Source organism: Canis lupus, chromosome 2 (genome assembly GCF_011100685.1).
Source record: "Canis lupus familiaris isolate Mischka breed German Shepherd chromosome 2, alternate assembly UU_Cfam_GSD_1.0, whole genome shotgun sequence".
In the NCBI taxonomy this organism is placed as follows: domain Eukaryota; kingdom Metazoa; phylum Chordata; class Mammalia; order Carnivora; family Canidae; genus Canis; species Canis lupus.
Genome location: NC_049223.1, coordinates 35,751,117 through 35,761,534, shown reverse-complemented (window position 1 = coordinate 35,761,534; position 10,418 = coordinate 35,751,117). Strand labels below are relative to the sequence as shown.

At 52.0% G+C, this 10,418-nt stretch overlaps 2 protein-coding genes across 7 annotated transcripts in view; one reads left to right on the top strand and one right to left on the bottom strand.

The window, feature by feature from the left end:
- The first annotated feature begins 1,683 nt into the window (after positions 1-1,683).
- The window catches only part of FCHSD1 (FCH and double SH3 domains 1), a 10,243-nt gene continuing 1,508 nt past the window's right edge, over positions 1,684-10,418 (top strand). For 2 of the 6 annotated variants that reach the window (XM_038530437.1, XM_038530439.1), the window contains exons 1-18: positions 1,684-1,769; positions 2,002-2,099; positions 2,680-2,725; positions 3,147-3,214; positions 3,537-3,693; positions 3,809-3,945; positions 4,041-4,104; positions 5,098-5,226; positions 5,706-5,828; positions 6,004-6,099; positions 6,500-6,625; positions 7,019-7,123; positions 7,266-7,427; positions 8,575-8,703; positions 8,782-8,865; positions 9,040-9,157; positions 9,275-9,495; positions 10,308-10,395. In XM_038530437.1, the coding sequence (XP_038386365.1) occupies positions 1,749-1,769; positions 2,002-2,099; positions 2,680-2,725; positions 3,147-3,214; positions 3,537-3,693; positions 3,809-3,945; positions 4,041-4,104; positions 5,098-5,226; positions 5,706-5,828; positions 6,004-6,099; positions 6,500-6,625; positions 7,019-7,123; positions 7,266-7,427; positions 8,575-8,703; positions 8,782-8,865; positions 9,040-9,157; positions 9,275-9,495; positions 10,308-10,395 (1,972 nt within the window). In that variant the 5' untranslated portion in view covers positions 1,684-1,748. The remainder of the gene's footprint in view (positions 1,770-2,001; positions 2,100-2,679; positions 2,726-3,146; positions 3,215-3,536; positions 3,694-3,808; positions 3,946-4,040; positions 4,105-5,097; positions 5,227-5,705; positions 5,829-6,003; positions 6,100-6,499; positions 6,626-7,018; positions 7,124-7,265; positions 7,428-8,574; positions 8,704-8,781; positions 8,866-9,039; positions 9,158-9,274; positions 9,496-10,307; positions 10,396-10,418) is intronic. The other 4 variants (XR_005355455.1, XR_005355456.1, XM_038530438.1 and 1 more) reach the window with 3 other exon arrangements.
- Positions 10,025-10,418, bottom strand: part of RELL2 (RELT like 2) — a 6,103-nt gene continuing 5,709 nt past the window's right edge. Inside the window, exon 9 of the transcript XR_005355458.1 lies at positions 10,025-10,418. The gene's annotated coding sequence lies outside the window, so the exon portion shown is untranslated.

The window sequence follows — 10,418 nt, the reverse complement described above, 5'->3', positions numbered from 1 at the left end:
AGACTGGCAGGGACCCAATGATGGACCTATAAGGGACCCAGCCTTATAGGTCATGCTAGGGTGTTTGGATTTTATTCTGAAGCAACTAAGAAGTTTTAAGAAAGAGAGTGGTGAGATTTTATTTCCTTTTTTTAAAGATTTTATTTGAGAGAGAGAGAGATAGTGAGAGAGCGAGCATGAGGTAGGGAGAGGAAGAAGCAGACTCCCCAATGAGCAGGGCGCTGACACAGGGTCCACCTCAGGACCCTGAGATCATGACCCGAGCCGAAGGCAGACACTTAACTGACTGAGCCACCCAAGCACCCCTTACTTCCTTAAAAAAACAAAAACAAAAACATCAATCACTCTGGCTGTTTTGTGAGAGGGTTATGTTGGGGGTAGGGTGAGGGGGGAGAGTGAGAAACCACATATTAGGTGACTGATACTGGGGCTTGGACTAGGTTGGTGGTTTTGGAAATTTTTTCTCTTAAACATTTTATTTATTTATTCATGAGAGAGAGAGAGAGAGAGAGAGAGAGAGAGAGGAGAGACACAGGCAGAGGGAGAAGCAGGTTCCACGCAGGGAGCCCGATGTGGGACTCCATCCCGGGACTCCAGGATCATGCTCTGGGCCAAAGGCAGACACTCAACGCTCATCCAGGCGTCCCGGTAGTTTTGGAAATTGAAAGATGGTGATTAATAAGAGATCTTTTAGCAATAGAACCTACATGACTTGCTGATGGAGGGAACATGGGAGAGGAGGGGAAAGGGTATAGTGACTCTGGGTTTCAGACTTTCCTAACTGGCTGGAGACAGGTGCCATTTAGTATATTGTCTGGGGGAAGATAATGCAGGAAGGATCGGTTTTAAGTTTCAGGTACCTCAGGTACCTATTAGATCCACAAGTGGGGGTGGGGGGCGGTCAATGGGCTGTTGGAAATGTGAATCTGGAGTTTGGGGCCGTAGATAACCGCTTTTTCCGAGTCAAGGGCGTGGGCCAAGGTCAGATTGAGGGGAATGAGGAAAGGGTGTGGGGATCCTCAGGAACAGCGACAGGGCTGGCAGAACCTGGGGTGCAGAGCCTGAAAGGCAGGCCCTAACGGTGACAAGGGCTTTCTGGGCCACAGAGCCCTAAACCCATCTCCCCGCTTACGTCCGCTCAGTAGACTCATTTAGTTTCTACTGGCCCCTGACATACCTGTCTCCCTCTGGGACTGGCTTCCTCCTGGCTCCAGGCAATTTTCTCACCACCACTCACGCTAGCTTTTCCAGTTCTGTGGGGATTTGGGAAAGGCCTGTGACCAACCCTGTTTCCCTTGTCAGAAGCATCCGCGCTGAGGCATCCAGTGAGAAACTGGCCGCAGATTAAGTTCCTCCCCGCCAAGCTTCGCGCTTTCTCGTCACTCTTCGCACCGGGACTGGAGATCTGCATATGCAAATGAGTGATTAGAAGTATAATTACGGGCTGAGTCAGTGGCTCTACTAGAAATAGAACCCAGGCGTCTCGACTCAGAAACTTAAGGTTCCCCGAGCGCGCAGCGGACGCGGCGTCCACTCGCCGGTCCGGACCCTTTCCGGGGTACCAGCAGCACGAGCCCGGGTTTATTTGGCTTCCCCGCGGCACCTCCGCGCTTCGCAGCCTTGCGCTTAGCCGGACCGGGCGTGGGCGGGACGGGGGCGGGGCTGGGCCAGGTCCGGGGCGGGGCTTTGGCGTGGGCGGGGCTTCCTCGAGTTCCGGAGTTGAGTCGCTTCCCTTGGCCGGCGCGGAGATGCAGCCGCCGCCCCGAAAAGTGAGCTTGGCCTGGGAATGGGGACTCCTGGTGGCCTGGGGGAATGGTGGGAATTGAGGGGGGCACCGGACCCGCAGTGGGGGACGAGGAGTTGTGAGGGTTCAGGGCCTACCCCTGAAGGAACCCAGGAAACACCCCAGTCCCTCCCCGGTCCCGCCCCCTCACCGCTCCCTGCGCGGAGTGTTTTTCTGTACCGGTGCCGGAGGTCTTCGACCTTTTCTTACCTCTACAGGTGAAGCCAGCCCAGGTGGTGAAGCTTCGCTTCCTGGAGCAGCTGAGCATCCTTCAGACCCGGCAGCAGAGGGAGGCAGATCTATTGGAAGACATCAGGTACCTCCACGTACCCCCAACATCACATACGCCTACCTTCGCTGTTGCGCGTCCCGCCTCTCCACAAACAGACGTCGGTCGGAATCCGACCGGGGAGGGGGAAAGAGGAGGGTGAAGAGTTCTCCAGCCTCCCCATTCCTGGCCTTCACTGTCGGCCTGTCTCTCCATTTACCAGCTAGGACTTACTAACCCAACACACAGGGAACCTTTCTCCACCCACTGACTCCACACCACTTCCTCTATTGCAGTCAGGCTTGGGGCAGAATCTCTTCTCCGTCTTCCAGATCTGTTGGAAGGCTGGAATGTATCCAGGCCCCCCTCAGTCCTCACCTCCAAACTCAGAGATGGCTCTCCAGGGGTGGGGAGGATCCTGCTGAGGCTCTGAGCAATGAGGTGAGGTTGTTCTGGGTTGCAGCTGCCTGAGGTGATCTCAAGGACTCTCTTCAAGTCTCATTCCCTCGCGGTGTACTCACACTTTAGGCCTGGCTCCCCTCTTCCTTCTGCCCAGGCTAAGGAGAGGATTGAGTGTGGGAAAGCAGGAGCAAACATTGACACCATGGTGCCCCTCTCATCTCCATAGGTCCTACAGCAAGCAGAGGGCAGCCATTGAACGGGAATATGGACAGGTATGTGACTCCTTTTTCTGGACTTTCCCTTTTGGTGTAGTCTCCTTCACAAACAGCATTGTTTCTCTGCTCATATCCCTCTTCTGGTCAAGAGGGAAGGCCTAGAGTTAGGCAGACTGGTGTCAGATCTGTCTTGTGCTACTTGTTGGCTGTGTGACTTGGACAAGGTACTTAGCCTTCTTGGCCTCAATTTCTTTCTCTGTACAATGGAAGTAATAATCGTACCTTCAGGTAGGGTTGTTGTAAGGATGGAATAAGTTAATGCACATAAATCACTTAGCAAAGTGAGTGGCACGTAATATGCAGCTGGTGAATGGCATTACTATACTCTGAAATGGCATTACTATACTCTGATTCCATATTCTCCCAGTTGGTGAGAGTCTTTGAATGGTAACTGGGTCTCTGATGACTTTCCCACCAGGCACTCCAGAAACTGGCTGGGCCGTTCCTGAAGAAGGAAGGGCACCGGAGTGGGGAGATGGACAGCAGGTGGGTCCCCTGGAAGGAGGAGTTCAAGGGGCCTAGAAGGGATGAAGAGCTTAACCCCAGGAACCTATGGGAATGAAGGGCCAGTGAGGGGAGAGGGTATGTGAGCTGCAGGTAGAGCTGACACAGCAGCCAGAGAGGAGCTGACCTAGCAAGGACACTGTGGGTGCAGGCGGAGGACATGAGTGATCCTTGTGGCTGAGCTAATGTGTTGATCGATTGATAGGCTCCCAGACAAGGGGGATGGGAAAGCACTCTGTCTCCTATGGTGTTGGGTTTGGGGAGGGGTGTCTCACGAAGCTCTGGAGTGCTCTCCTCAACACAGACCTTCTCTGGAGAGAGGCAGGATGGTGTTTGGTGCCTGGCGCTGCTTGCTGGATGCCACCGTGGCCGGTGGCCAAGCCCGGCTCCAGGCGTCTGACCGATACCGTGACCTGGCAGGGGGCACAGGGCGGAGTGCCAAGGAGCAGGTGCTTAGGAAGGTATGGCTCAGCAGATGGGATGAAGAAAGGGCTGACTTGGGGTTGGAGGTGCTCTGGGTCAGGACGTTTTTTTTTTTGGGGGGGGGGTCAGGACTTTGTGTGTTCATGCCCCTAGGGAGCAGAGAGCCTCCAGAAGGCACAAGCTGAGGTGCTGCAGTCTGTCCGGGAGCTGAGCCGGAGTCGGAAGCTGTATGGGCAACGGGAACGTGTGTGGGCCTTGGCACAGGAGAAGGCAGCTGATGTACAGGCTAGGTGGGTCATGGAGATTTGGGAAGCCTGGCTAGGGGAAGGGAGCCAAGGCAACCATAGCCGGGCCTGGCCTTGACTCTTCTCTCTTGCCTGCACAGACTGAACCGAAGTGACCATGGGCTCTTCCATACTCGGACCAGTCTCCAGAAACTCAGCACCAAGGTTTGGGGGATGTGGACATGAGTGGAGGTGGGAAAGAGGTGGGCAGGGTAGTCTAGTGGTTGGAACCCAGAGGCATAAATCTGAGAGACTGAGACAAATCCAGGCTTCCCTACATCCTCCGTGCATGACCCTGGTAACTTGAGCTCTCTGAGTCTCGTTTTCTTCATCTGTAACATGGAAATACATGTTTCTTTTTTATCCCTTTACTGTGCATTTGTTGAGCAGTCTGTGGAGTTCCTGCCTTCAGAGTCTGGTGAGGGGCAGACAGATAGTAAGTTAAGAAACAATCAGATTAAGTGAAAATGAAACAAGGTGCTATGGTAAAGGATAACAGGGTGTAATTTAGAGAGAAAGCCTGTCTGAACACGTGGCCTGAATGTCAGAAAGGAGCCAGTTATGCAAAGATCTAGGGGAAGAACATTCCAGGGAGAGAAAATGGTGAGTGCAGAGGCTCTGAGGTAGAAATAGCTTTGTGGGCTTAAAGAACTGAAAGACAGCCAGTGTGGCTGGAGCACTGTGAGCAAAGGGACGGGCACTGTGAAAGAGGTCAGATATTGCAGGGGCTAGCTCTTGTTGCACCTGGTAAACCACGGTAAGGAGCAGTGGGGATTTTATTTTATTTTTTAAAAGATTTTATTTATTTATTCATGAGAGACATACAGAGAGAGAGAGAGAGAGGCAGACACACAGGCAGAGGGAGAAGCAGGCTCCACGCAGGGAGCCCGATGCAGGACTCGATCCTGGGTCTCCAGGATCACACCCTGGGCTGAAGGCAGTGCTATACCGCTGAGCCACCTGGGCTGCCCGGGGAGTTTATTTTAAATGGATGCAGATGCCACTGGAACATCTTGAGCAAGAGTTGCTGAGTGTGCAAAAATTTTAATATGGGGCCAGGCGCATAGTAAGCACTTGATAACGTGAGAATCCATTCTGGATCGGGATCGGTCTTGGAAGGACCAGGGCTTTCTGCTGACACCTGTTTTCTCCTCCTAGCTTTCTGCCCAGTCAGCCCAGTACTCCCGGCAGCTGAGAGCAGCCCGCAATGAGTACCTGCTCAACTTGGTGGCCACCAATGCTCACCTTGACCACTACTACCAGGAGGAATTGCCAGCCTTGCTCAAGGCCAGTCCCAGCCCAGATGCCCTGGCCTCTCAGTGGAGGGGTGGGGGCTTGTGGGAGGGCCTCTCTCCTTGCTTCCTACCACTGTCACGCTGGGTGGTGCTAGGGATGTAGCCTGCTTTGAGTGGGGAGAAGATACATTCTTGGGTTCTGGTTTGGGTTCTGCTTCTAGCTGGCTGCATGACTGTGCAGGACACTTAGCCCCTCTGAACCACCTACTTGCCTCATTAGAAACAACTTCTACTCTGCCTACTTTATAAGACTAATGGGGCTCAGGAGGAGAGAATGGAAGTGAAAATGCTTTTTAAACTGTCAAGGTCTCTGCATACGTGAAGGCCTATTATTAGAAGGAAGTAAAATGTCTCATTCCTTCCCTGTTTCCAGTTCCTCATGCCCATTACCTATCTAACCCTGGGCAGAAAGCCTATTTTGCAGTAGATACTGGAGGAAGGGTGGTGTCATTATCTTGGGATTCTCTCCAGGCCCTGGTCAGTGAGCTGTTGGAACACTTGAGAGACCCCTTGACCTTGCTAAGCCGCACTGAGCTGGAAGCTGCAGAGATGGCTCTTGAGCATGCCCGCCGAGGAGGACAGGCAACCTCCCAGGTGAGTGCTGTGCCCTGTAAGAGCTCCCCAGAGATTGTACCCTGCTCTTTCAGTAAAGACCACCCACCGTGTATCTGCGCCTTTTCTTCTCACCTGTTCTCCTTCCAAGATGGGCTGGTGATAGGCTTGGAGTGGTAACCAGTGAGTGGCTACTTTGACCTTTGCTATCCCCCAGGTAAGCTGGGAGCAGGATCTGAAGCTCTTTCTTCAGGAACCTGGAGTATTTTCCCCCACACCACCTCAGGAGTTTCAGCCTGCAGGGACTGATCAGGTGAGACTTCTCTGTTCATTAGAACCAAACCAGATGTAAAGGTTTAGGACTCCTCCCTCATCGTCCTTGTCCTGGCAATAACTTAGTGACTGTTTTAACTATGGAGAAGGGGTTTCAGAACTCTAGTTCACTTCCCTCCCACTAGGACACAAACAAATTTTATTCCACCTTTCTGGCCCCTCACTGCAGTATCCTCTTCCTTCTACCTCTTTCCCTCAACTCAGATCCCATTTTTGGGACTCTCTGTGTCCTTTATGTCCACAGGAATATACACCTGTGCCCTCACTTCTTTGTCCCTGTCCCTGGAGGTTAGGACAGAGAGGACAAAACAGGAGGGGACTGTAGAGAAGGAGCAACATCAGGTCCTCCTTTCAGCATCCTGTGTACATTGTTCACTCAGGTGTGTGCCCTGGAGTTGGAGGGGGATGCAGGAAGCATGGCTGGGGACACTAGCCTGGAGAAAGAGGTTCAGCGCTGGACAAGCCGAGCTGCCCGAGACTACAAGATCCAGAACCATGGACATCGGGTGAGGTGGGGGGTGCAGGTGTTGCGGGTGGGCAGGAAGAACTGAGAGATGGGGACCCTGGAATCAGTGGAGGATGTCATAGGGCTGCAGACAGGAGGGAAGGAAAGGTATTGTAAGCCAGGTAGTGTGGCATAGTAGTTAAAAGCACAGCTTTTGGAGCTAGACTCATCTGGGTTCAAATCCTCTCTGTTGTTTCCTCATTGTGTAACCCTAAGGGAGTGACTTAACTTCTCTGGACTTCAGTTTCCTTATCACTAAAGTGGGGCTAATAATACTACCCACCTCATGAGGAAGATTAAATGACATGTGAAGCAAGTAGCAAAGTGCCAGATCCATAGTAAGTTGTCCCGCAGAGTATTTCTACCCACCCTTGTTCTCTGCCTTTCCAACCAGGTGTTGCAGCGGCTGGAGCAGAGGCGACAGCAGGCTCCAGAGCGGGAGGCCCCAGGTATAGAACAGCGGCTACAGGAAGTGAAGGAAAGCATCCGGCGGGCACAGGTGAGGCATAGCCTCTATTCTATCTGCTTGGTGGGGAGCAGGGAGGCTGGAGGTAGAAGGTGGACATGTTTGGGGTGGCTCCACTCACTGCCCAAAGGCAGGCCCATCTGTAGCCTTGATTGATTTCTCTTCCCCATGCCAGGTGAGCCAGGTGAAGGGAGCTGCCCGGCTGGCTCTGCTACAAGGAGCTGGCCTAGATGTACAGCACTGGCTGAAGCCAGCCATGACTCAGGCTCAGGATGAGGTGGAGCAGGAGCGACGTCTTAGTGAGGCCCGCCTCTCCCAGAGGGACCTCTCTCCCACGGTGAGTGCCCTTTGCTCCTTACCCCTCTACACACAGGAGGGTAAAGGGTAGAACTCCCAGAGGAGAGCAGACCTTATAAAATGGGAATCACAACATTCCTATGTCAAAGATGTTGTCTTGAGGCTGGAATGAAATAACTTAAGTGTAATTTTTTGCATATTTTGCAGCAGATAGGGTTCTGAACGAACTTTTATCATGAATATAGAATGGCCCTTATGACAGCAGATAGGGTTCTGAACGAACTTTTATCATGAATATAGAATGGCCCTTATGAACTAAGGTTCTAAGTATGGATTCTAAGTGGTTCAAGTACCAGCCACTGCATTTACTGGCTGTGTGATCTTGGAAAATGACTTTCTGAGCCTCAGTTTCCTCAGTAAAACGAGGTGGGGGTGCTGGATGGCTCAATCAGTAAGCATTTGACTCTCAGTTTTAGCTTAGATCCATGATCTCAGGTTGAGATCGAGCCTCAACATCAGTCTCCATGGTCAGTGTGGACTCTGCTTGTCTCTCTCCTTCTCCCTCTGCCCTGCCCCGCCCCGTGCATGCCCGTATATGCCTGTGTGTGCTCTCGCTCTCAAATAAGTAAAGTCTTTTAAAAAAAATTTGAAAGTAGGTAAAACAAGGTGATAGGTGATATAGTTATGCAAAATATCACTGGGTTATTGTGAAGTTTATTTTTTTTATTTATTTTTTTAAAGATATATTTTTTAAATTTTTATTTATTTATGATAGTCACAGAGAGAGAGAGAGGCAGAGACATAGGCAGAGGGAGAAGCAGGCTCCATGCACCGAGAGCCCGATGTGGGATTCAATCCTGGGTCTCCAGGATCGCGCCCTGGGCCAAAGGCAGGCGCCAAACCGCTGTGCCACCCAGGGATCCCTATTGTGAAGTTTAAATGAGGTGATATACATAAGATATTTGATGTTGTACCTGGCACATAGTAAGCACTCAGTTCTGTAAGCACTCAATTGTTGGTATTACTCTGCTCTGTGATTTTGCTTGTGGTGCATGGTGGACAGATGGGTGGTATCACCTTGGGGAGTGATCTACCAGTGTTCTTTAAGGGTAGAATGGAGGAGTGGGAGATAAAATTGGTAAGTAACAGTGAGCTCCACACTGTTATCTGTTCTTTGCTTCCTCCAGGCTGAGGATGCTGAGCTCTCTGACTTTGAGGAATGTGAGGAGACAGGGGAGCTCTTTGAGGAGCCTGCCCCTACAGCCTTGGCCACTAGGCCCCTCCCCTGCCCTGCACATGTGGTGTTCAGCTATCAGGTACCTGGTGGGCATGGGGGTGGGGACCTCAGTGGGGAGGAGACAGCCATGTCCTGAATCCTTCCTTGTGGGGGCTAGGCAGGGCATGAGGATGAGCTGACTATCACAGAGGGCGAGTGGCTGGAGGTCATAGAAGAAGGAGATGCTGATGAATGGGTCAAGGTGGGTATGGGCCTTTGATTCTGATCTTGGTGGTGGGTGGGGGGAGGGTCAGGGGGAAGGACTTCTCTGTGGCTATCAAGGACCCAGCCAGCCAAAGCTAGAACTGTGGAGGAGCGCTAATGCCATGGACTGCTGAGGCAAATCTGTTATCTGTTCACATTGCTGGGTGAATAGGCTCGAAACCAGCACGGCGAGGTAGGCTTTGTCCCTGAGCGGTATCTCAACTTCCCGGACCTCTCCTTCCCTGAGAGTGGCCACGACAGCGATAATCCCTCAGGGGCAGAGCCCACAGGTGAGAATGGGAAATTCTGGGTCAGGGGACCTTGAGTGGTTGTGGCCCTGAGATGTCATGGTCCTGGGGCACTACTGCCCATCAGCACCCCTCACCATCTCTTTCGGGCTTCTGCAGCTTTCCTGGCCCGTGCCCTATACAGCTACACAGGACAGAGTGCAGAGGAGCTGAGCTTCCCTGAGGGGGCGCTTATCCGCCTGCTGCCCCGGGCCCAGGATGGAGTGGATGATGGCTTCTGGAGGGGAGAATTTGGGGGCTATGTTGGGGTTTTCCCCTCCCTGCTAGTGGAGGAATTGCTTGGCTCCCCAGGACCCCCTGAACTCTCAGACCCAGAACAGGTGAGGCTTCCTTCTCCCTGGGTCCCCAGGCACCTCTGGATTGAGCCTTCCACTCCAGGGAGGCCCCATATTCCTCTCAGTGCCCCGTTCCTTCTCCCGGTTTACCTCCTATATTGTCTTGGACCTCCCAATCTCCTTTGGCTGGGCAGTGAAGAGGAAACCCAGGCAGTCTTCATGAGTTTGGTGATCCTACTTTAGTGCTAAATAAATCTGAGTTCAGATTCCCATTGCATTACCTTTAGCAGTGATATAACCTCTAAGCTTATTTCTTCATATGTAAACCAGGGGTAGTAATACCTACTTTAGCAGCCCAATTATCATGATTTAGCCTATGAGGGTAAAGTCCTTAGCACAGTAACCCCCAGGAGGTCGTATTGGTACCTACTGATATAGCAGGAAGAGCCTAGAAGTGGGAGTCAGGAGAGCTAGGTTCTTTTTTTTTTTTTTTTTTTTTTTTTTGGAAAGCTAGGTTCTAGTCGGGACTCTACCACTAACAGGCTCCATGCCTTTGGATAGATAGCTTAGCCTGAGTCTCATCGAGGTAAGAAATCATAAAAATCCCTACCTCATGGGATAGTGGTGAGGAATGAATGAATTAGGGTATGTGAAGTGCTAGCAATGTCTGGGACATAGCGTCAGTACATATTGGCTATTGAAATGTGTATCAGCTAAAGCCCCCACCTGGATATAAGCATCTGGCTGCCCTCCCAGTCAAGGAGTGATAGGACAGGAATTGAAGAGGAGAGGAGAGGAAAAGCTGGTGAGACCTTCCCATATACCAGGAATAACTCCCATGTGCCCCTTGTTCCCAGATGCTGCCATCCCCTTCTCCTCCTAGCTTCTCACCTCCTGTGCCCACCTCTGCCTTGGATGGAGCCCTTGCATCTGTGCTGCCTGTGGGTGAGTAAAGGGTACTGGGGGCC